Source organism: Antechinus flavipes, chromosome 3 (genome assembly GCF_016432865.1).
Source record: "Antechinus flavipes isolate AdamAnt ecotype Samford, QLD, Australia chromosome 3, AdamAnt_v2, whole genome shotgun sequence".
In the NCBI taxonomy this organism is placed as follows: domain Eukaryota; kingdom Metazoa; phylum Chordata; class Mammalia; order Dasyuromorphia; family Dasyuridae; genus Antechinus; species Antechinus flavipes.
The window spans coordinates 182,830,366-182,857,304 of NC_067400.1; the positions used below are offsets into that span (position 1 = coordinate 182,830,366).

The window sequence follows — 26,939 nt, forward strand, 5'->3', positions numbered from 1 at the left end:
TATCAGAGGAAGAGTTCGTATTTATTGTTTTAATATCTTTACTTACTCTTTTTTATCATCCCCATTCTCTAAATCAAATATCAACTTTCCCTAAAAATTAAAAAAAAAATCTAAATTCACATTAGATGCCAAAGCAAACTTTTTCTAGTCAACAGGAGCTTGGAAAAGCCAACAATTACTGTCCTGGTCTTCATATGCCACGGTGAAGTGGATCTAAAGATTTGCTTCTTGCTGGCATCCGGTACCGTAGATGCTTCCAGAAGTGGGAATTAAATGACTGTTTGTTGGTTACATGGTCTCCCCTCCATTGAATGGTACCTTGCTGTTTAATAATGTGCTTGAGAGAATCCTGCAGGTCTTTGGTCTCACCAGTTGTCTCCATTTCAATAAGAATCACCTTGGAGTCATTCTGCATCAGAGCACAGTGTAAAGCAATCTCTTGCTCATAGGCAAATTCCTCACCATGCTCCACCTGGGGATTTAATATAATAATTTGCCTGCGACTCTTCTGTATACATTTTACCATTTCACTAGCTGCATCTGTTAAACAAAGAAAAGAAATTATGTTTCTTGTGTTTCCTTTGCCTGTTTGATTAAAAAGTTTAAGAGACATAATTTCTGATAATTTAATAAATTTATTAATAGGGCTAGAGTATTTGTTAACTAAAATAGTCAGTGACTCTCTGAAATGCCAGACTCGTAGCAGTAGGCTCACAGTTTATTATATGCCTTTGGAAGAATCGTTGATTCTTCCAAGAGAGTAGCAATCAACTCTGGTTAATAATTAATGAGAAAATTAATATTATAGTTAGATGTGGGATCATTCTAAAGAAGGTTTTGAGATATGTGTCTTACATTACCCAAAGCTTGGTCAGAGACATCAATTTCGATATTATCTGTCTGACAAAAGAGAAAATCAATGTTTTCTAGACCTGTCTGAGGAAACATTATAAGCAGGAATCCGCCTGTTAGCCTAAACTTAGAGTTTCTTTTATTGTCTGATCAAATCTTAACCTGGATAAGATATTGCCCTCATTGGTTGATTTCTAATTGAGGAACCAGAAAAGAGGGAAATCTTGGTCATTCTTATGCTGTTACTGGATACAATGTTTTCTTGCTTCTGCTTACATATTTGAAATTATCCTGATATTACAGCCATATGCTGTTCTCCGCAAGTCTTACTGGGAAGGGACAGCTAGATGTCACTGTGAATAGAGCACTTGCCCTGGACTCAGGAAGACCCGAGTTCTTGGCTTCAGATACTAGTTATGTGACCCTGGACAAATCATTTAACCCCTATTGTCTAAAAATAAAAGAAAGAGAGAGAGAGAGAGAGAGAAAGAGAGAGAGAGAGAGAGAGAGAGAGACAGAGAGAGAGACAGAGACAGACAGAGAGAGACAGAGACAGACAGAGAGAAAGGAAGGAAGGAAGGAAATGGGACTATCCAAATAGGATAACTTTTTATGATAAGTAGGTGACCTTGGGCTCTTGAATGCTGTAGGGCAAGCTGTCCATTAGGTCCTACCAAGTTGAAAAGAAGGCTACAAGTGCCAGATGCTGATAAGATTATATGCCTGTCATCCAAAGATAAGCTTCATAAAATTTAGATAAAATCATTATCAGAAGAATGGCTGCAGCAACTCATGACACTCTTTACTAAGACCTAGAATTGATAAGAATGTAAGCTCCTTGAGAGCAAGGATTATTTCTTTTTTGTTTTCATATCTTTAGCACCTAGTACAATACCAAGCACACAAATGACTAACTGGTTGATTAAAGGAGAAACAATTATATCCCCAACTCATAGATTGTATAAATATAAAAGTATCACATGTGAAGTGTTGTGATGACCATGTTAGCATCCTGGATACTAGATGGAGTCAGGATCAGCAAAAGTCCTTGATCTTTATTCTTTGTGGATCTGCGAGCAATGGCAACAGGAATCCTGTCAGGAGTCACTCTGGCTTTCTTATTCCACTCTTTTTTCCTTCCTCCTCATCTCTCTATACACCAACAGATCAAGCACAGAATGATGGGGCAGGCCATTTTCCAAGCAAATGCTAATAGAGTATTGTCCAATTCATAACTGGCCTTAAATGCTTGCTTGTCCGAACTTCAGTGCATGAACTCGAGTTTCAGTCCTTTACAGATTGTACCTAAAATCTTAGTGCAGTTTTAAGTTATCAAAGCTTTATTGTAATTTCTGGCAATCTTATCATAAAAACAGTTATATATGTGCATATATATATGGTTATTATATATAAGGTTATATATACATATGTATGATTATATATATAAGGGTGTATGTGTATATATATAATGTGTGATTATACATATAAGAGTGTTGGGTATATATGTTTTATGTCATCACTACAAACCTTCACGATAACATTAGGAGATTCTATAGCTCTCCTAGTATTTGTGGTAGAAAGAGTAAGGAGCAGAAAAGATTATGTGCATAATCAAGTATTGTCAAAGTTTAAGTTTCCAGAGAGGCTAAACTCAGAATTTTCATTACTAATCAAGTCTGAAACTTTATGACTTATTAGCTTTGGAAACAAAGTACAGAAGAACTTGTGGGATAGAAATAAGCTCTGAGCTCAGTTATCCATCATGAGTGAATAAGATGAAATAAGCTTTTATATTTGACAACCTATGATAATGAAAGTATTGCAACATACTAAAAGTCTCACCTTCTCCAGGCAGAAGGTCTCTTCCATAGATACATAAGCTATATCCACATTTATTTTCAAGAACTTCAGGCAGAATCTGGTGAACAAAATATTCCATGGAATTAACAATCTCAGTCCTTTTTTGGTAGTTTCTGGGATAGATGACATAAGCATCATATAGCTTTCCATCTGAAAACAAAAGCAAAGTTCTATCAATGTGCTTAAATGTTTATATGACATATACAAGAATATATAAAATATGTTTTATATTATATAATCATATTTCATATATAAGTATATATGTGTGTATGTGTGTATATATATGAAATATGATTATATAATATATATACACATACACACACATACACACACACACACACACACAAACATGCATAAAGTTGTTAACAGATATGGTAAAACTGCCAGTTCAGTGAGGTCTACCATATGCCCAATTTTGTTAGGCCTATGAAGAATCCAAAAAAAAAAAAAAAAAAAGGGATAAAGATGTGACTTTCATTAATCAGACAACCAACAAACATTTCAGATTCGTAATGATATAATTGAGGATACAAAAAAGAAACAGAGTAGCAACAATTAATATTGATTATATTGATAATATTGATTATAATTTTGATTATAATATTGATTGCTCTTGTTAATAGAAAATAATGAAAATTTTGGATAAATAAATTCTATAGGAAGTCTTCTTGATCAATAAAATCATATTATCCAATTTCATAATAGAGTTCATAGAAAGCAATTAAATTTGCTAATGTAAGTTTCTACCTTTCTACTTATTTAGGATGATCATGAAATATAAAAGAGAGAGGAGGAAGCTAATTGGTAATAACCTGAAACATAATAATTATTTGCTAAATAAATAGATGAAATGGATGAATCTAACATACATTTATCTTAATGAATTAACTGTATTTGCTAAGTAGCCCAGTGGATAGAATGATAGAGTACTGGGCCTGGTGTCAGGGAAACTCATCTTCCTGAGTTCATCCTTGCTCAGACACTTACTAGCTATGTGACCCTAGCTAGGCAAGCCATTTAACTCTGTTTGCCTCAGTTTCTCATCTGTAAAAGTGAGTTAGAACAAGAAATAATCAACTACTCCAGTATCTTCGTCAAGAAAACTTCACATGGAGTCACAGAGTCAGACATGAGAGTGAATGGGACTGATTGGATGAAGTTTTCTCAGTATTGAAACTAAGTCACATGATCCCTATACCCAGAGCGGGAAGATGAGGGCTTGGGCCTCAGGTTTCAAAAAATCACATGATCCCTATTCCCAGTCTTGAACCCTGGGTTGCAAGGAGTCACTTGGTCTTTAAAGGTCAGACCTTCAAGAAGTGCAGTGACCCACAGGAAGCAGACAACATTGGTCAAGGATGGTTACTTTGTTTTGGTCTATCCAATGAAAAGGCTTGGGTCTTTTGCCTTTTAAATCCTGGACAAGGAGGAGGCTGGCCAGGTTCAGGAGCTCAGGGTGGGAGCTGGGATGACTCCCAGGTGTGTGTGTGGACCTCTCCCTAGAGAGACTAAATAAATGCTTTCTCTTTGTACCTGAAAATGTCTCTGATTAATTGATTTGGGAAAGAGGTTCTTGCACCGGTCCCACACAAGACAGACTGCACAAGACTGCACAACAACAATGTAGGGGGCACAACAAAGATCAATTGTAGGAATTGGGGTATATTTAGTTTAAAGAAAAACAGACTTCAAAGGGATAGGATTTCTGTCCTCGAATACTTGAAAGACTATGGCTTAAAAATAGAATACAATTTGTTCTATTTGATAAGGAAAGAGGATCAATGAGAAAATTGTTGAGAGAGATTTTAGCTTATATCACAACAATTGCAGTTATCCAAAAGTAAAATCTATTATGAAAAACCAAGAATGTCATCCTAGGGGCTGGATTTTATCCTGTAGGCTTGAAGTGGTGTTTTGTTTGTTTGGTGGTGTGGGGGTAGGAATTGTTTGAAAATAGATTGTCTCTTAGGTCCTTTCCAAATCAGATATGGTGAATTTCTAAATGAGTATTATAGCTAGAATTTGCATAATGTCTGGAGGCTTTTGAAGTATTTTTTGTATATTATTTAATTTGATCCTCATAACAGTTTTGTACAGTAAATACTATGATTGTCTTCATTTTACAAATGAGGAATGTTTTCATTTTACAAATAAGAATAAGAGAAGTTATGTGATGTCAGAGTCATTTTAGCCAGTATATGTGTTGCAGGATTTGAAATCAGGTCTTCTTGATTCCAAGTCTGAAGTCTATCCTCTGCTCCATTGAGTTGCAAATGGGTATGTATGCTTATACACTCATATATGTGGACATATATAAAATCACTGTTAATAGATACATTAAATCTGCCAATTTACTGAGCTCTGTTAACTCACTGACCTCTGTTCACATTTGGGCGACAAGCACCCAAAGAGAATCAGTATTCATTTTTAATCTCATATTTTGTTAATATTAAAACTAACTAGTATTTATATAAGCTTCAAGGCACACAAAGCATTTTGAACATATTTATGTTCACACAACACACCCTGGGAGGTTAATTACAAACATTAATGTTTCACAATTTCTCAAATAGCTCTGAAATTGGGTGAGTTTTTGCAAATAAGAGCCTCAGTAGCAAATTAAAAAAAAAAAAAAAAACAACATAATTCCAAAACAGATTAAAGATTTGGATAATACTCTCAGCTTGGCTATTGACCTCTGAGTCAATAGCTCAGCTTAAGTTATTGGCAGTATATTCATGATTAAAAATATTAATAGTATACTATTTTAATTGAGTTAATAAAGGAGCCATAGAGTAAGAATCTGAAAATAATATGTATGACACCTATGAAATATGTAGCATCTATGAAAACTTTCTTTAAAAAAGAGAAATTTTAAATTTAATACTTACCATCCCTGGATTTATAAGGTCTAGCTACCTCTCGCCACAGCAGTATAAAATCAATCCAGAATATTTTTAATATTACTGTTAATGTAATAATTAGGATTAACAAAGTACTAAATCCTGCAAGCATGTAGTAGGTGCTTCGTTGACCAGCTATTATGAAAAAATAATGAGAAAAGAAGAGATGAAGAAGGAAGAAAAAAATGTAATTATCATTAGAGCAAGGTAGGATGATAAATAGTGTCATATTAAAAAAAATTTTTTTTTCTATCAAAAGTTGGTCTTCACTTTACCAAGAAAATCCCAAATAGTGTCACAAAGAGTCAGGTGCTGTTGAAACAACTCAATAACAACAAAGAGACAAAAAAGCAAAGGAAAACAAAAAAGGAAAATGAATTAGGGAAGTCCAGAATGTTCAGGAAAAGCTTATAAGGACAATGACATTTTATGCACATTAAAATTTGCAAAGCTATTTAAACATATTAAACATATAAGCCTCACAAAAATCCTATAAGGTAGATACTATAGTTGTTATTTTCCCCATTTTATAGTTGGGGGAAAGGGCCAAAAACCAAAACAAACCCAGATATAACTGACTCCTTTAGAGGCAAGATTCAAACTCAGGTCTTATCTGATTCTTGTATAATACTTTCCCAGGACAATTTATTGCCTCTTAATATAAGACTTGAGATGGGCTTTGAAGGATGGCTAGACTTCAGAATGACAGAATTAAGGACATTCAATTAGGAAATAATGAAATAGGTAAAAGTAGAAAGACAGAAATGTATGAGATATATTTGGAGAATAAGGAGTAACTTAGTTTGGCAACAATGAAGGTTTTCTTCGCGAAAATAAGTTTAGAAAAGTAGGATATGGTCAGAGTATAAAAGACCAGGAATGCCAGGCTAGTCATTCACATTTCATCCTCTATCAGGGGTCCTCAAACTACGGTCGTGGGCCAGGTGCAGCAGCTGAGGACGTTTATCCCCCTCACCCAGGGCTATGAAGTTTCTTTATTTAAAGGCCCACAAAACAAAGTTTTTGTTTTTACTATAGTCCGGCCCTCCAACAATCTGAGGGACAGTGAACTGGCCTCCTATTTAAAAAGTTTGAGGATCCCTGTGATCTAGATTGTCATTGAAGTTTGATTTGTTTTTTTTCTTAGGAAGTTTTTTGTTATTTTGATTGATTGCTTGCTTTTTGAGCGTAGTGAGTAATAGAAAGAAGTAAGAAAGCATTGACCAAAGAACAATTAGTTCATTAATTATTATGATACTGTTCAAAATAAATTTTTAATCAAAAACCAAAAGCTATATTTTCAAATATTACTTAATGATCCTGATGAGACATACAAAGTTCATCTTATTACTTATTCCTAATTAAACCTCTTAATAAATGATAATTAACATTTGAGTCCATTTTCTTCTGCATTTGATTCTCTTCCAAGCATCTTAGGTCATTTCTTTAAGATTGGTATAAACAATTCAACATTACTTGATAAGGATGACGCTGGCAATAATATTCAAGGTGGACTGGAGTCCAAGCTAATATTTTAAATTGGTTCAGGCACTCTGAGTGTTGCATAGAAAAGAAACTTGAAAGAAAAAGTAGAGGTATAAAAGACAAAAAGGGAAAAGGTGTAGCAATAAGCAATGGTATATAAGTGGAAAAATATAGAGATTGTAATGAAGACAGTTCAGGTTGGCTGGAAATTTTAGTGCATGGAGAATAATAATATGAGATAGGTAGGATGATGTCAAATTCTGGAGGTCCTTAAATGTCAGTAAGCAAAAAGAAGTAACTGAAGATTTTTGAGTAGTGAAATGGCATGACAGGAAGGAAAGAAGAAAGAAAAGAAGAAAAGAAGGAAAAAAAGGAAGGACGAAGGAAGAAGGAAATAAAGGAGAGAAGAAGGGAGTAAGGGAGGAAAGGATGGAGAATAGAAAGGAGGGAGGGAGGGAGAATGAGGAGGAAGGAAAAAAAGAAGGGAGGAAGAATAAAGAGTCAAAAATAACTCCAGATATGATTGATGGTCCAATGACCTATTCCAGGCTTCAATCTTACTCCTTTCTTAAAAGATAATAGTTGCCATTTAGTATTTATTGTATTAGATATTGAATGGAATAAACAGGATATCCTCAAATTCAGATCAAGTGATTAAACTAAGAAATCTTATCAGCCCTCCATAATGAAAATGGGGAAGATGATAGTTAAGTGATGGTGACTGTCTTATGCTCAGGTTATGTATGAAACTTTTCCTATTGGAAAAACTACAACACAGAAATAGCAGAATTACTCTTCAGAGGTCACCTCTCTCTATCACAATCAAGTTGCCTCTCACATTGGTTGTGTGACTCTAGACAAGTCACTTATCCTCTCTGTACCTCAAGCATTTCTCTAAAATTATATATGGCAGAGAAAGCATTGTCTCCATCGATTCTTCATTGAAAGCTCCCTACTTTAGAGGAACAAACACATGAATCACAAGTTGCATCGTGCTACTTCCTCACTAGTCCTCCAATGAAATTAAAATGTAATTGGGAAATATTTAACAAAATAAATAAAAAAAACAATAGAACATAACTTGTGGTTTTCAAAATAAATGTGGTTCCACAAAATAAATAATAGAACACAATTTGTGGTTTTCTAAGTCAATATGCAGCCTCCAGGGATACTTATTTACTTTCTTTGTAATTATTTAGTATCTCCCCTTTCTTCTTCAGTCTGACTCTACTGTCTTACATCAAGGAAATTACAGGTTCAGACAAAACAAACAAATGAACGAACGAATGAATGAATGAATGAATAGATCAATAAATGAAGGCCTACCATATTAGGAAGAAATTTGTTGAAAAATATTTGGTTTCATATTTTCAAATAAAATTCATACTGTATTACCATGCTAAAACCTGATAAAGGAGAGCAAAATCCTATAGAGGCTGTTAATAATCAATAATTTATTTTTCTAATTTGCATGAAATATTAATTCCACTAATAAAATAAGTAAATTATTAAGCTATACATAATAACAGTAAGAAGTATGAAAAATCATAGTACTTACATGTAATCATATAAATGTACACAAAAAATTAAGAAATAGGTGTCCTGAGGTAGTAAAGAGAGAACTATCCTAAGACTCAGAAAGAACTGGGTTTAATTCCAATCTCTAACACATAGTTGTGTAATTCTAATCAAACAATTTAACTTCTCAGTTTATCAGGAAACTATCCAGTATTTTAAAGTATATTACAAATGTTGATTTACATTGGTAGAATTTCCTCAGGATTTCCTCAGAAAGAGTTCCCTTTGCTAAAGAAATTTCTGGGCTAGATCCATCTTTCCCGCCCCATCCCTTGTCTAAGTGTATGATCTATATAGTAAGCATAAATAGAATCTAATAAAGATAAATAACATTCACTAATTTGGGTAATTTAATTCAATAAATATTTTTTGTTCTAATTCAATAAACATTTTTTGTTCCCATTAACCAAGGAACTGTTAGGTACAAGTATAATTCAATAAGATCATAATTTTAGAGTTATTAAGAACTTTCAAGGTCATTTAATTCAACCTCCCCCACCCCCATTTTATAGATAAGTAAGCTAGTGACAAAATGATTTTTGCTCACACTTAGAGAGCTAACAATTGAGCTGGGATTCAAACCCAGATCTTTTGACTCTTGCATCAGGAATTTTTCTATCATAAAATGGGTACTGCACCTATTACCTTCTGAAATTGAACAAAAACATGGATCTTTCACTTCTTTGATCATAAAGTGTTTTCATTAAAATCATATGCTAATATTATAGGATATAAATCCAAAGCAGACCTCAGAAGTTATCATTTTTTTCAGTTCAGCCATTTTTCAATCATGCTCAACTTTTTAATAACCCCATTGGGGATTTTATTGGCAAAGATATTGAAATGGGTTGTCATTTCCTTCTTCAATTCATTTTAATGATGACAAAATTGAGGCAAACAAGGTTAAGTGATTTCCCAAGGTTACATAGTTAGTAAATATCTGAAACCAGATTTGAACTCGGGAAGATGAGTCTTCCTGATTCCAAGTCCAATATTCTATCTACTATGCCACTATTTGCCTAGCTATCTTATTAGATTCCCCTACCCCGATTTTACAAATGAAGAAACTGAGACCCAGAGAGGTTAAATATCTAAAGTTATATAGCTATTAAATGTTAGAGATACAGATTTGAACCTAGGTTTACTAACATTCCTTCCACTGTAATATACTGCTTCCCAAAGTTAGTAAGAACAGATTTATGAATTTCAGAAACAATCAAAAAGTGTGGTGTGTGTGTGTGTGTGTGTGTGTGTACATAGACACATCATGTGTTGGCTAAATTATAATAATTATATTATTATGTATAATAATAAATTATATTTATATATAAATAATAAAAATATATAAATTATAATAATAAATGTATACATTATAAGTAAGCTACCTGACCTATATAATGAATTATAGGGCCAATAAGAGTATTGGAGTCTAGGAAAAGAAAAATATGATGCAAGATCTGAAGGGCCAAAAAAAGTGGAAAAAGTTTCTGAGCTAGAAGAGGAAGACCCACAAAATATTGTCCCTTACCCTGGGTTATGGGAAAGCCATACTCTCAGAGAGCAATGACACCAATTGTATGACATCCATCCTACATCAAGAAAATGCTCACAGTTTGCACAGTTTGCAGGAAATAATTAAGCCAACCTAGTTGATCAAGGTCTGACAAAAGTAGAAACAGAAATATATGACAAAAACATCCAAATATATCACCAACATTTTCACAGACAGATCAAAAATAGCCTTTACTTCTTACTTGTCTTTTTCATTCTGATTCTTATGCTGTGTTCTTTGAATCCATGTTCATTCAAAGCCCAACAATAAAATTCCAAGGAAAGATCTTCTCTCTTCACATTAGCTATTCTTAAAGTGACAGTTTTACAATTCAAGTTTTCATTAGACCTAAGAAACCAAATTATTACCTTTAGTAGTTATTCTATAGGTTGCAAAATTCATGAAAGGCAACAAAATATATATATTTAAGTCCAACTAATATTACTTTGATGCTTCATTTTCCTCACGAAATCGGGGATTTTTGATGCAGTTAATAATGTTCTTCTTTTTAATACACCATGCAACTTGCTCTATTATTTGCATGCCTTTTCCCAAACAAACTCTACACACCAAACTCACATTGGTTCCTAGACAGAAATTAAAAAAAAAAATTTTTAAAAATCACTGATGTATTCTTTCTCTTTCTTTTTCTTATTAAACTGAATGAATGAATTCCCATTAATTAAATGAATTTTTATTTTCTCTCTCTTCCACTTTCCCCTTCCTTATAGAAAGTAGGGAGAAAAACCGAACTCATATTAACAAATATTCATGGTCAACTATTTGTACAAAAATATTCATACCAATATTTTCTGTGGCGGCTAAGAATTGGAAATTGAAGAAATGTATATCAATTAGAGAATGGTTAAATAAGCAATAGTATATAATTGTGAAGGAATATTTTTCTATTATAAGAAAGGACAAGCAGAATTGTCTCAGGCTTACATGAAATGATGCAAAATGAAATGAGTAGAACCAGAAGAGTATTGTATGCAATAACAGCAGGAGAACAAGGAGGGGATTGAATTTGGAATTCAAAACATTTTTTGAAATGTTTAAAATTATTTTAACATGTAATTAGGGGAAAATAAAAAATATATAAAATTTACATAATCAAACAAAACAAATTTCTATGACTATGTCCAAAAATGTGAATCTTATTTTGTATATTGATTCTATCACCTCTCTGTCTAAACGTGACTAATATTCTTCAGTGCTGGTACTCTGGAATCATGGAAGGCCATTGCACATTGTCTTTTGACAATAACAATTTTGAAATTATTGACAACAATGTTATTGCACAAATTCTTTCAATTCATATACCTTAAATTTTTTAGCCATTTACTAACTGAAGGATACTCCCTTAGTTTTCATTTCTTTGATGGCACAAGAAAGGCTGTTATAAATGTTTGTTTGTTTGTTTTTATATATGGTTTCTTGTTCTCTTTTTAAAAAAATCTCTTTGGGGTATAGGCTTAGTTATGGTATTCCTAGGTCAAAAGATGTTCACAATTTACTGACTTTGAGGTCATGGTTCCAAATTGCTTGTCACAATGACTGGAACAATTCATAACCCCACTAAGAATATACTTGTTTTAAACTTTTTCTATATAAAAAAATCAGTTTGGGACAGTGTAAAAAGCACTGAACCAAGAATCAGAAGAACTGTTCCTAATCCTGCATTTGCTAATAACTCCCTTTTGTAACATTAGACAGATCACTTTACTTCCCTGAGTCTCAGTTTCCTCATTTGAAAGATAAAAGTATTGATCGCAGTAATATCTAAAATCACCTGCCACTTGAAAATTTCTGAGTACAAAAGTATAAACTACTTCTTTAAAAAAATATGTATCTCTTTTCTTCTGTCTTATATTCCTATTCTCCCTTCCCTTCATCTATCCATCTTCTAGTTCCATCTTCCTCTCATTCTTCTCAATAACAGGTAAGGCTGAAATTTTGCTTTTACCACCCTTCTTCATATATCCTTAAGAGAAATTGGTAAAGTCAAAGAGACATAAAACTTTATCAAGTTTAAATTACGATATTATTGACATTTTTAAAGAGCCTTTTTCAGATTGCTATTTTACTTCAGATCTTCAAAAGCAGCTACTTTAGTAAGACAGTGTTAATGTCATAGGGATTGTACCAGAGGGTCTCATGAAGCTCTATTCTCAGAAATTTCCTTCTATAAATCTCCGAGAGTCAGAGAATTCAATTTAACCTAGCTTTTAATCTTGTGGAAGACTCATTAAGTTTTAATTTTTTTTCTTTATTTTTAATCCAGAAAAGCAATATTTAAAAATGCATTCACAAAGAACATTTCCCTTTATTTTAAGAGAAAACTACAGGGGACTTTCAATCTTCTGAGATTCTGACAGGATTATTTAAATGAGTAGATCATGGGAATGCCATGAATATAATTATGTACATTTTTGAAAAGCTTTTGATATCTCTTGATAGAAACAATGAAGAGATATAGGCCTGGTTGATGCTAATACTTGATTGATTCAGAAGTTGGTGAAAGGCCAGACTCAAAGAATAGCTATTAATAATTTAACATGTACTTGGAAGTCCCCAACTTTCCATTCTGCAATATTGGCATTTGAAGAAATTCTTACCAAGCTCTACTTCTATTACATCATGATTCACAGGATAAGTAATTTCTGGAAGCATAGAATAATTACTTTCACCTTAAAAGTAAAGGAAAAGAGAATTTGAGTGTTAATTGTGTCAGGAACTTGAAGCTCAGATTCTGAATTATCATTTATTTGCAGAATGTTCCTCAATGGAATCAGAGAAAACTAAGGGAACCAAACGAAAGAAGCCCAATCACAATTAGGAATCAGTCTGTCTTCTGAACTGCTTACAGTGTCCCATTAATCTATTTGATTCCTGGAGAGGAAAAGTTATTCCTTTCATTATAAGAAACCTTGTTGTCAATACCTTTCAAATTATACAAACTTAGGTGCTAATCCTGTGAAGTCTAGACCTAAATATAAAAAGCTATAAAGACTAAGTACAAAGGCATTAATGAAAATTTTATGGTCTGGCTTAAAGAAATTTTAAGATTTTTTTTTGGTTTGTTTGTTTGTTTGTTTGTTTTGTTTGTGTGTTTATTGGTTAATTTGGTTTGGTTTGGTCTATCTGTGATTTCAGCCTTCTAGGGAATTTCTAGAATGGAACTCCCTAGCTCTCCCACTTCTAGCTATTTGACCATAACCAAGGTATTCCACCTCTCTAGGATTCATTTTTCTTAGGAGCAAAATTGAATTAGATGATTTCTAAGGGCCTTTTCATCTTCAAATTCTGTGATCTACAGATACAAATTTACAACTCAGCAACTTGGAGTTTTAGAAGAGTTATCTGAAGCTCTGAAAAATTAACTTACTCAAGGACATACTGACAATAGGTCTCATATTTGGAACTTGAAAGCAAGTCTTTTTAATACCAAAACAGCGAGGTGGTATAATGGGTGAAGCAATGGGCCTGGAATTAAGAAGACTAGCTCAAACCTGGTCTCAGACAAACTGGCTAAGTTATTTAACTTCTGCTTACCTCAGTTTCCTCAGTTGTAAAATAGAGTTAATACCATTTTCCTCCCACAGTTGTTCTGTAATAAGTGCTTGTTACTTCTCTTCCCTCTTTTCTAAGACCAGCCCTTGAACCATTAAACTATACTGCCTCCATTTAAATAAATGTCAAATATATCAAGTGACATGATCTAATTTTATAAACCAGACTATATTAGTGAATCTTGGCTTCCCCAGAAGTCATGATACATTGTATTTTGTTTCACCGAGTGACCTTTTCCTCATTTCTCTTGAAAATCCATAGAGTATATATTTAAGAATTAGAGATTTAAAAAATAAAATTCATTTTGACAGTCACTTATTGACTTATTTTAGTTATGTCAACTCTTCATGTCCCCATTTAGAGTTTCCTTTGCAAAAATACTGAAATAATTTTCTATTCATTTTACTTTTCTACTTCATTTTACAGATGAGAAACTAGGTTAGCAAACAGGGTTACAAGACTTGCCTAAAGTCATACAGCTAGATTTGAACTCAGGTCCTCTGGACTCTAGGGCTGGCACACTATTCACTGCACTACCTAATTGTACTTCATCTTCAGATATAACCTTTCCTTGACTTCCATGTACTTTCATGTAATCATCACATCTCTCATACCTTTCTCTGTCAAACTTCTAGGAAGAAATCTTTATATTCAATTTCAATGTTTTTAATCATACCCACTCAGGGTATTTGGGTTCTCATTCCTATCCCTACAATGAAACTTCTCTTTTTAAAGTCATTAAAAATGTCCTTATTACTAAAGCCAAATGAAGCTTTTATTAGTCCTCATTTTTGCTTTTGCTTTTTTTTTTAAGCTTAATTAAAGCATTTAATATTGTTTCTAGTCCCCTTCCCATTTTTAATATCTTTTCACTGGAATCTAGGGATACAGCATTGGACTAGTTTTCATCTCTTTTGATCCCCTTCTAAATCTTCATTGCTAGATTTTCTTCCTCCTGGAATGGGTTGTCATTTCCTTTTACAACTCATTTCACAGATGAGGGAACTGAAGCAAACAGGGTTAAGTGTCTGAGATAAAGGTTCCATCAGTCTTTCTTCTTGGCCTTGATCTCTAAACATTTGTGCTTTGGAACTTCATGTTTCTAAGACTATAGATCCCTACTATCAGATGATATACAAATCTCTATTTCCAGCTCTGATCACTTCTCTCACCCCTAGTTTAAAATTTCCAGCTATATGATGGATATCTCCACCTGAATGTACAGAACACTACTAAATTCAAAACTGAATTCATTATATTTTTCATCAGATCTATTCCTCTACTAAATCACCCATCATTCAGATTCCAAATCTCAGAGCCATTCTTCATTTTTATGATTTCCTTACATTCCCACCCAACCTAATGTTGTCATATTGACAGTACCACCACTTTTTTTTTTCTTCTATTCTCACAGCTATTACCATAGTTGAGTTACTAACCACTCCCCCCACTCGTATTATTCTCTTATTTTCTCTCTGTTCTCTCCAAATCATACTTCATGCAGCTTCCAGAGAATCTTCTTAATGTATAGCTATAACCATGATTGTTAAATATTTTTAGTGGTTTGCTATTGCTTGCAAAACAAGTTACAAGATAAAACATAAATTCCTTAGCCAGACATTCATGACCTCTACAATTTAACCAATCTACTTTTGTTTTTTACACTATTTCCCTTAATACATTCTGCACTATGGCCAAAATAGAATTGTAATGGATTTGGAATCAAAAGACCAAATGCCAAGTACTGGTCCCATCATTTACTCCCTGTGTGAGACTTATTAAATAAGCTATTTAGACTTTATTAGGCTCAGTTTTCTAATATGCAAAATGAGATGCCCGATTGAATGGGAGGCTCAATTACCTTTAAGGTTTCTTCTAGATCTAACTCTAGGATCCTATGAATTTATGGTCCTGATTTTCAGGATTTTCAATTGTGTTTAGGTAATGGGAACATTATATGGTGAGTTGATGTTCTCACTCCACTATTATAACACAGTTTTAAAGCACTTATATATAAGAAAAAATGTACTATTAACAAAACCATTTTTCTTTACAAAATCAAGTATTATGGCAAAAAGAATAATTGTGATTTGAAGATACCCATCCTTACTATTATCATTAGAGATTATCAAAGAACATGACATAGGATGGAGGGAGAGAATTTAAAAGAGTGTAATTTTTTTTTAAAGAATTATTACTTTGTTTTCATCAAAAACTTCATTGTCATACAGCAATTTACCTTGAAATATAAATGGCTTAGATGCAGTCACATTATAATTGATTCCATTTTCACTGTAAATGAATTTACATGTATAAATGCCTGCGTCAGCAGCAGTTGGATTTTTAATTATCAGGTAATCTTTATTTGCATAGTAACCTTCTCCTTTGAGGGCTTTACAATTCTGAAAAATAAAATTGTATTCAATATCCATCTATCCTTAATGCTCTAAATTAATTATCTAGCATCAATATCATTGTTGTTTTTCACTTACTTTAAACCAGTCCACACGAACTATTTCATCATAACGTTCAATTGTAGGACAATGAATTATTGACTTTATATATGTTCCTTTTTCTGGCATGTATAAAAGGTCTCGTGGGATAGCACAATCATGCGGTTTGGGATAGATTGTAATATTAACATATCCACCAAAAGAGACTTTGGGGCTGTTAAAACAAAAGGAATAAAATTCACATATTTTTAAAACCATGTAGCCACTGAGTAATTCTGAAAGGAAATAAATCTAACTCTAATTATTGTTCATTATTTTTATACTTTATGAAAACTGATATAGAAGAATCCTTTTCTTGGGGAAAAAAATAGTGCCTATGAGACTCCTAGGAAGATGAAAAAGAAAGATGCAATAAAATCTACCTCTTTGTAATTTCCCCTTTAAAAAAAGGCAATTGAAAGTTTTAAAAGAAATTTAAAAAAATAAAATTGCCAAAAATTATTTCAAGACATTGAAAATTTACCTAAGACACAATGAACACATTCAACACATATACTTTTATATACATACATACATAATACATATATATTAATATTATGAATACATAATATTAATATTATAAATATATAGAATATTTGTGTCTTATGGGAAGAAAGAAATAGGAAAAATAATACTGGTATAGTGAAAGAGGATAATCAACATCATCAGAAATGGTTCAAGAAATTAAGTGTCATAGTCAAGGAATAAAAATAGTGAGTTTTTTTGTTTTTTTTTAAATGGATTACAATTTGACAAAAGAAAGTAGAAGGTAAATTTAACAATTCTAAAGTTATGTAAGGATTAAACTCCTTTGTAAAAATCACAAGTTAATGAATCTATAAAACTGAACAAATATGTTCCCTTAAAAAATATATTTAATACAGGGGAGTAAAGCCAAGATACAGGAGGGTAAAGCCAAGATGCCAGAGATTAGAAAAAAACATTGCCTAAACTATCCCCAGCTTCAACACTAGAACAAATCTTTGAATGGATTTTGGAGTGGCAAAATCCACAAAAATTCAGAGTATTATAGTTTTCCAGCTTAAGATATCTAGGAAGTACTTCAGGAAAGGTCTATCTCAGTTGGGTAGGGGGAATGCAGCACATCACAGATGTGGCCTGGGGAAACATAGAGCAGGGAATCTAGCAGAAGACTCCTAGCCAAAATATTGCAGGGTTGTCTACTTTGTGCTGGTTCAGAAGTCCAGTAGATAAGCAGACCAGCAGTGAGATCCACAACACAACTACAGAAGGTAAGTTGTGAGTCCCTGAATCCCAGCATAACAAATAGGAATTGACCAGTCCTCCCCAGTACAGACAGTGAGAAATCCCTGTCACCCGGTAGAGAAAACTCAGACAATCTCGCTGGGCCTTATGAGCAGAATTCCACTTTTAAAAATGAGCAAAAAAAAAAAAAAAGAAAAGAAAGACAACAAACCCACCACTCACTGGATTAGGCTTCCAACCTAAAATCATTTCCCTTATTTAAAAAAAATGAGCAAAAAAGCAAGAAGAGGTCTAACTATTAAAAAAAAAAAAAACTATTAGGAAAGATCAGAAGACTAACCCAAAACAGGATAGCAGAGGCAAAATGCTTTCAGGTAAAGCCTCAAAAGAGGATATGAACTGGTCTCCAATTCAAAAAGCTCTCTTGGAAGAGTTTTAAAAAGATCTTAAAAGATGGATAGAAGAAAAATGGGGAAAAGAAATGAGAGTATGCAGGAGAGTTATGAAAGTTTGCAGGGAGTGTGTGTGTGTGTGTGTGTGTGTGTGTGTGTGTGTATGTATGAAGCCAACATCTTGGAAAAGGAAGCACAGAAATTGACTGAAGAAAACAACTCTTAAAAAAAGATAAAATTGGTGAAATGGACAAAAAAAACCCTGAATAATTGAACAGTACAATTGGTCAGATACAAAGGAATGTTAAAAAAAAAAAAAAACTATCAAGAAAATAACTCACTAAAAAATAGAATTAGATCAATGGAAGTAAATGATTCAATGAGATATCATATCAAACAAATTTTTTAGAAAATGAAAAAATAGAAAAAAATGTAAAATATGTCATTGGAAAAACTGGCCTGGAAAATAGATCCAGGAAAGATAGTCTAAGAATTATTGTTCTAAATGAAAGCCATGATGAAGAAAAAAAAAAAGCCTGGACAACATCTTTCAAAAAATCATTAAGGAAAATTGCCTTGATATAGTGAAAGAGTCCACTGATCACCTCCTAAAAGAGATACCAAAATGAAAACTCCAAAGAATATAGTAGCTAAATTATAGAATTACCAAGTCAAGGAGAAAATATTACAAGCAGCCAGAAAGAAACAATTCAAATATTGAGGAGCCACAATCAGGATTACCAGTTTCCACATTAAAGTATTGGAGGGTCTGGAATATGATATTTCAGAAGGTGAAGGAACTTAGATTAGAACCATGAATCAACTAACCAGCAAAATTGAGCATTATCTTTTGGGGGGGGGGAAATGGTTATATAATGAAATGGAGGATTTTCAATCATTTCTGATGAAAAGACCAGAGTTCAACAGAAAATTTGCTCTTCAAAATACAAGACTTAAGAGGAGCATAAAAAGGTAAATGGAAGAAAAAAATATATATATATATATATTTTTAGAATTTAACATGTTTACATCCCTACATGAGTAACTCTTGAGAACTGTAGCTTTGTCAGGGAAATTAGAAGGGGTACACTTAGAGGATGTAGGCATAATTTGATTTTAATGTGATGATACAAAGGAAGGTAAAATGGGGGTAAATTACATCACATGAAGAGGTACAAAAAACCTATTATAGTTGAGGGAAAGAAGAGAGGGGAATTACCATTATTTGAACCTTAATTTCACAGATTTGGCTCAAAAAGGGAATAACATACTTGGTTTAGTATAGAAATTTCTTATAGGGTAGTAGGAGGAAAAAGGGGAAGGGAAAGGGGGAAGCTAATAGGAGGGCAAAATTAGAAGGGGAAAGGGATAAGAAGGGAGGGAGTTGAAAAATGGGAGAAGAGATTGAAGTAGGTAACGATCAGAAGCAAAATACTAGTGAGGAGGTAAAGGATGAAAGAAGAGAGAAAAATAGTTGGGGGGAAATTAGGATAGGGAGAAAACAGAGTTAGTAATCTTAACTGTGAATGTGAATGGGATGAACTCTACCACAAAATGGAAGCAGATAGCAGAGGGGATTAAAATCCAGAATCTTTCAATATGTTGTTTACAAGAAGCACATTTAAAGCAGAGAGGTACATACGGAGTAAAAGTAAAAAGCTAGAGCAGAATATATTATGCTTCAGCTGAAGGAAAAAAAGCAGGAGTAGCCATCCTGATTTCAGATCAAACAAAACAAAAATAGAGCTAATTAAAAGAAATAAGGAAGTAAACTACTCTTGCTAAAGTAGTACCATAGATAATACACCATATTAAAGTACCATAGATAATGGAGTAATATCAGTATTCAACATACATGCACCATATGATATAGCATCCAGATTCCTAAAGGAGAAGCAAATTAAGTTGTAAAAAGAAATAGACAGAAAACTATACTAGAGGGAAATATCAACTTCCCTTTTTCAGAACTAGATAAATCTAACCACAAAATAAATAAGAAAGAAGTTATGGATATGAATAGAATTTTAGAAAAATTAGGTATGATAGATATTTGTAGAAATTTTAATGAGGATAGAAAGAAATATACCATTTTCTCAGACATATACACAAAAATCAACCATATATTCAGGTGTAAAAACCTGACCATTAAATGCAAAATGGGGAATGGCTGAATATGCTATGGTATGTGAATGTAATGGGATATTGTTCTGTGAGAAAGGATGAGAAGCTAATTTCAAAAAAGCCTGGAAAGACTTAAATGAAATTGTGCTAAGTGAAGAGAGAGTAAAACCTAGAGAGCACAGTAACAAAAAGATTATATGATGATCAATTATTATGGATTTGAGTCTTCTTAATAATGTGGTGTTTTAAGACAATTCCAATAGACTTGGGATGGAAAGTGCCATCCATATCCAGAGAAAGAACCATGAAGACTGAATGTGGATCAAAGCATAATATTTTCACTTTTTGATGATATTTTTTTTTCTTGGGGTTTTTTTCCTTTCTAATTTTTTTCCTCATTTGATTTGATTTTTCTTGTGTGGTATGATTAATATAGAAATATATTTAAAATAATTATTTTTAACCTATGTTGGATTGCTTGCTGTCTTGAGAAAAATTGAGAACACAAGGTTTTTCTAAGTGAATGTTGAAAACTTTGCATGTATTTAGAAAAATAAAATATTAATAAAAAATTTAAAAATATATTTAATGCCAAAAGACATCAAGATATACATAGATTCAAATTATTCTTATGGACTAAAACTTATCACATTACACTTTACTCAAGAAAATACACAAATGCAGGGAAGATATCTGACAATTTTTTAAAGATAGAAATCATTTCATATTCAAAGGTACCTTAGAAAGCATATTAATTTTGAATAATAGTTAAATGTATTTTTAAAAAAGCTTATTTTTCCTAAAAAATAAAAAGGTTGAAAATTAATAATTGTAGGAATGTTTACTATTCTCATCACCGAATATGATAAACATGCTGAAACAAAAACTTGAAATATATGATTAACTAGATTTCATAAATATATGAAGATAATACAATGTAAAAGGAATATATATACATTTTGGCCCAAATATAAGAGGAAATTAATTAATCACAAAATGAATTATGCTGTAAGTAATAGGCAAATTTAGAAATCAAATCAAATAGATCATAACATAGTAAAGTTAGTGTATATATATATATATATATATATATATATATATATATATATATATTTGCTGAGGCAATTGGGGTTAAGTGACTTTCCTAGGGTCACACAACAAGGAAGTGTCAAGTGTCTGAGATCAGATTTGAGCTCAGGTTTTCCTGATTTCAAGGGTGTTCTATTTACTGTGCCCCCTAGCTGCCCCAGTAAAGCTAGTATAAAGAATATGATCAAAAGCATATCAAAATTAATAAAATTCATCAATGCTTTATTGATCAGAGCATTAGATAAAGAAAAATTCTATAGAAAGGGAATTATTAGGGGACTTCTAATAAAATTGAGTGTCCTAACCACATTAACAATGCCAAACCCCAAGTAGCCCTTTTGTAGCTGGGTATAAGATTTTGCATATAAAATGATTAGAAACTAGCTCAAGGTTGACAAAGACTTGGCCTTAAGCATAGTTTATTTTTGAATATCCCTTTCTTGCCTTGTGCCTACAGTGGGTTGTCAGAATTTAAAAGAGGGAACATCTCAGGCTCAAATATGGGTGAGGAGAGAAAATCTAGCACTTGGGGCAGAAGCTTGCTTTTCAAGGGATGAAAAGCAGAGCTCAGAAATCTGAGGGAACCAAACAGGAGGCTTTCTGCTGATTCTTCTTCGCTAAAAGTTCTGGCTTTTTCCACAATTCTATTAATTTCCCTTAAATTCTAGCAGATTATTGGCATGTTTTTCATAATCTATCTTAACTAAAATTATATCCATGCCACATAAACACACATAGCAGACCAGGATCCCAAGACAGTGGAGACCATTACTAAGTCACTGAATCCCATGCCTAACAAAGTACACATCTTGTGCCCTGGTAGGAGTTACACAAATAAATCCATTGAAGATGCCATGTACATCTTCATATGTACATAGTCTAGGAACCCACAAGATTTACTAATCCAAGAGAGATTCTGTGAACATTGAGCAACAATTTGAGAATAGCATGAGAAAAAATCAATGGCCTTGAGGTATTGGAGATATAAATTATCCTTCCATATGTCTTCAGCATGGTGGGCCTTTCTAGACATGTTCAATATCTCCACTAATTACATATCTAAGAGAAAATAGGGGTTTTGATTATTGGAGTAAATATCCTATAGTAAATGTTACTATATCAGTAAAGATCATGGCTTAAAGCCAGTTGTGAACTCTGACTAATGAATGATAAACACGATGGTGAGAGCAATAGGCAACTATTAAAAAATGCTTCATGATCAGTTTGAGCAGCTATTCTGAGTTTGAATTGGAAAGAGGAAATATTGGAAGCATGGAAAGCAATTAAGAAGTGTTTGCAACTGAGCAACTGAATAGAGATAAAGATCTAGTCAAAGGTAAATTTTCTTCAATGTATCTACTCAAGTTAGAAAACTAAGAAAATATCCAAATGAAAGCAGAAAGGGGGAAAATATTAAGATTAGAAGAAATAATAATAAGATAGAAATTAACAGAGCAATTGAATTAATAAACAAAAGCAATAAAACTAAGGAAAGTCTGAGTGGAAAGTTCAAAAAATATATCAATGAAACAAACAATTGGAAGATTTTATTTTTATAAAAGAAAAGAGAAAAATCAAATAATCAGAACTTGAAATCAGAGCTTACATCAAATATAAAATAAATTAAGAATTATCAGGAATCAGTAGGCCAACTTTATGCTAATAAAATCTATAGTTTAAAAAAAATAAAATAAATCTACCCCAAAAAGAATTTCAAGGGAATTATGTATAGAATGAATTAACACACACACACAGATATAAATATACATAGATATTTGTATCTAATGGAAGCCATCTCTAGGCATAGAGGAAAGAGGGAAAAAAAGGAGAAAAAAAGAAATTTACATGATTATTATTATTTATAAAGAATAGTAAATTGTGAGTTATCAAAATGTGCATACTCTTTGATCCAGCAGTGTTTCTACTGGGCTTATACCCCAAAGAGATACTAAAGAAAGGAAAGGGACTTGTATGTGCCAAAATGTTTGTGGCAGCCCTTTTTTGTAGTGGCTAGAAACTGGAAAATGAAAGGATGTCCATCAATTGGAGAATGGTTGAGTAAATTGTGGTATATGAATGTTATGGAATATTATTGTTCTGTAAGGAATGACCAGCAGGATGAATACAGAGAAGACTGGCAAGACTTATATGAATTGATGCTAAGTGAAATGAGCAGAACCAGGAGATCATTATATACCTCAATAATGATACTGTTTGAGGATGTATTCTGATGGAAGTGGATCTCTTCGATAAAGAGAGCTTTAATTGATCAAAGATGGACAGAAGCAGCTACACCCAAAGAAAGAACACTGGGAAATGAATATAAACTGCTTGCATTTTTGTTTTTCTTCCCGGGTTATTTCTACCTTCTGAATTCAATTCTCCCTGTGCAACAAGAAAACTGTTCGGTTCTGCACACATATATTGTATCTAGGATATACTGTAACCTATTCAACATGTAAAGGACTGCTTGCCATCTGGGGGAGGGGGTGGAGGGAGGGAGGGGAAAAATCGGAACAGAAGTGAATGCAAGGGATAATGCTGTAAAAAATTACCCTGGCATATGTTCTATCAATAAAAAGTTATTTAAAAAAAAAAAAAGAATAGTAAATTGTGTATAATAGATTTGCAGGTTTATGTGTAATCATTTTTTCTTATAATATGTTATAACAAATGCTTTTTTATTCTATAAATTAAAAATAAAAGAAATAATTTTTAAAATAAAAGAAATAGAGCAATATTTCACAATATTAACAAAACAAAAAATTGAAATTTGAGATCTTTAAAGAATTGCCACATTTTGGTCAATGGGCTCTAGTAGATTAGCAAAGAAAATTCTTCTAAATCTTTAAAGAATAAGAATTCCTTTTATTATCTAAGGATAACATCCTATGCCTTTTTCTCTACAAGGTGAATATGCTTATATTTTCAGATATGACAAAGGAATTAAAAAAAATAGTGTAATGGAATCTTTCTCATGTAGCATCATTGAACTTAATCAATTTTAATGTATTAATTTAGTCATTCTAAATATTCTGTTTTATCTGCTTCAAGTTTACTGGTTTTATCTTTTTGTCCCTCAGAATTTTCTGTTTTTTTCATTCTTATTCTCCAAATTTAAAGCTATGCTATTTCTCTAAGACCCCTCAGTCATCGGTATAGATCCTTTTTCTACAGTTTCATTCAAATTCAGATTAAAAACTATTTCCTATCAGAACTATATTTTTATATTATAATAATTTTAGATTCAGAAGATAGTTTAAGTGAGACAAAAAAGAAGGAATGACTTAAAGAAATAACCAGAAGAATGAGAGGTTGTTAGGGTTAGAGACTGCTGTAATTTCACTAGTATATTGAATTGTAATTGGGTTGTTTGTCAATCATGTTGGATTCATCTTTTGGTTTTTCTTGGCAAAGATACTGGAATAATTTGCCATTTCCGTCTCCATCTTATTTTACACATAAAAAAACTGAGGCAAGCAAGATAAAGTGACTTGCCCAGAGTCACACATTTAGTAAGTGTATCAAGTCACATTTGAATTCAGGAAGATAAGTCTTACCAGATGAAGAAAATCTCTGTGCCAATGCCACACAGTCACTTCTTTGCATAGTAAAAGAGTTGTTTCAAGCACTGAGAGATTTGTTGATTTGCTCAGAATCATGCAGACAATACACATCAGGTATAGGATTTGAACTCAGGTCTTTTTGGCTTTAAGGCAGGATCTCAATTGCAATTGCAATTGAATGCAATTATTTCTGCTGTCTCTCATCAGAGAGAATCTTACCAACACACACATCAAAATGACATTCATAGATTGGCTGCTTGAGAATTTTTATTTTACTTTCCTCTTTGCTCTACATACCTCTTTATAGTGCAATTATATATTCCAGAGTCATTCAATGAAGTTGGTAGAAATTTGAGTTGGACCCCTGAGGAATATATCCGATTTTCTTTGTTGGTAGTAATGTTTTTTTTCGATTTGAAATGAGTCCAGTAAACTTGGGATCCAGGTTTTTTTGTTCTTGGACAGAGTACAATTAAAGCCTCATTTTCCATTGCATTATAAGGTTTACCTGCAAATAAGAAAGACAAATTAAACTGAAATCACACACCCACACATATTCATATACACACAGACACACACATACACAGAGACACTGCACTGTGTACATTGATTTTGTGGAATCTTTTTAGTTACTTTCAACTCTTTAAGACCACATTTGGGGTTTTCTTGGCAAAGACAGTGGAGTAGTTTGCTATTTCCTTCTCCAGTTTATTTTTACAGATAAAAAAACCTGAGGCCAACAGAGTTAAGTGACTTATCCAGGGTAACCAAGCTATTAAATACCTAAGGCTAGAGTTGAATTTAGAGAGATGAATCTTCCTAAATCCAAGCCCAGCACTCTGTGTCATCTAGTTGCCTCCACTGAGTATAACCTTGAAAAATATTTCCTGCTAGAATTTGTATTCACAACTGTATCAGAAATGAAAATCCTAGTTTTTGATCCAGCATGCTTTATGCTAAAGAATGGCAAGGTACATAATCATTTAGTTAGGGTAACATGTTACCTAGTACAGTATAAGAAGTAATAATCATAGGCTTTTGGAGTCAGAAGACTCAGGTCAAATTCATTCTCTTATGTTTACTATGTATGGAACTTTGAATGACTTAAGTACTCTGAATCTCAGAAATAAGTAGGTGGCAGAGAGAATGTTTCACTGAATCTGGAATCAGCAAGATCTAAGTTCAAATCTGGACTAAGACACTCACTACTCGTGTGACTCTGGACAAGTCATTTCACTTCTGTGTGCTTCAATTCCTTCAAATGTTAAAAAGAAGTTAATAATAATACCTATCTCAAAGGGTTGATAAAGATCAAAGACATAATACTTGTAAAGTACTTTAAAATGGGCAGAGAGTAGGCACTTTAAAAAAAATTGCCTTTTTCCTTTCCCATCTGAAAAGTTAGAGTGTTAGTCTAGAGGGCTTCTGAGATCCCAAGTGGCCCTAGAGTTGTGATACTTTAATTTGGAACTAGATTCATTGTAATAATTCAATGGAAAAAATTGCTTGTTTATGTAAAAGCAGGTTCTTTTGTCAAAAACTCAAATATTTCAGAGCTGAAGACCTTTAAAAGAGAGTTGTTCTCTCATATTACAGATAGAAAAAGTGAGGCACAGAAAGTTTGAATGATTTACTTGACTGATTTGCCTAGTCATAAATGGCAGCTAGGACTAAAGTCCACATTCAAATGAGTCTCTTGTTCCAAAGAAACAGGACTGAAAAAAAAATTAGCATAGCACAAAAGAATCTTTGCTTTGGCAACTTAGTTCTAACAAATACTCTAACATAAAGTAAAAATATCTGAAATTTATTTAAAGTAAATTAGAGGGGTTTTTTTAATTAAACTTTTTTTTTTTAAATCAATAGAAAAACAGAATCTTACCCCGCTTTGCTGCTCTGGACTCTATAAAGAGAGCTGATAAAACCAGGAGGTGCCAAAACTCCATTTTTTTTCAGTTTAATACAATTCAATTAAATAATGAACACTGGAATAAACTGGTAGCAAATATGGTCAACCACTAGATAAAGGCCTACAGAACAACAACAAAAAAAACAACATTTGCACGCGCATGCACACACACACATACACACACACACACACACATCACTGAGAAAGAAAGACAATAGTTATCAAACATGGTTTATAGCCACATTGAGCTTCAAAAGAATAAATGAATGATTTCACCACCTGGCTCTGTACATTTTCACTAGTTGTTTCCTATGCCTAGAATTCTCTTTCTCATATCCAC

General features: G+C 32.7%; 1 protein-coding gene across 1 annotated transcript; it reads right to left on the minus strand.

Annotated features, from left to right (window-relative positions):
• IL1RL1 (interleukin 1 receptor like 1) lies at positions 1-26,775 on the minus strand. Its single transcript, XM_051984329.1, has 10 exons — positions 26,573-26,775; positions 24,988-25,198; positions 16,296-16,470; positions 16,043-16,205; positions 12,849-12,920; positions 10,676-10,817; positions 10,433-10,578; positions 5,604-5,750; positions 2,695-2,862; positions 1-540 (listed from the first exon to the last, which is right to left on the minus strand). Exons 1-10 carry the CDS (start codon positions 26,634-26,636, stop codon positions 191-193), a joined length of 1,638 nt encoding a protein of 545 aa, XP_051840289.1. The 5' UTR covers positions 26,637-26,775; the 3' UTR covers positions 1-190.
• Between the last annotated feature and the right edge of the window lie 164 nt (positions 26,776-26,939).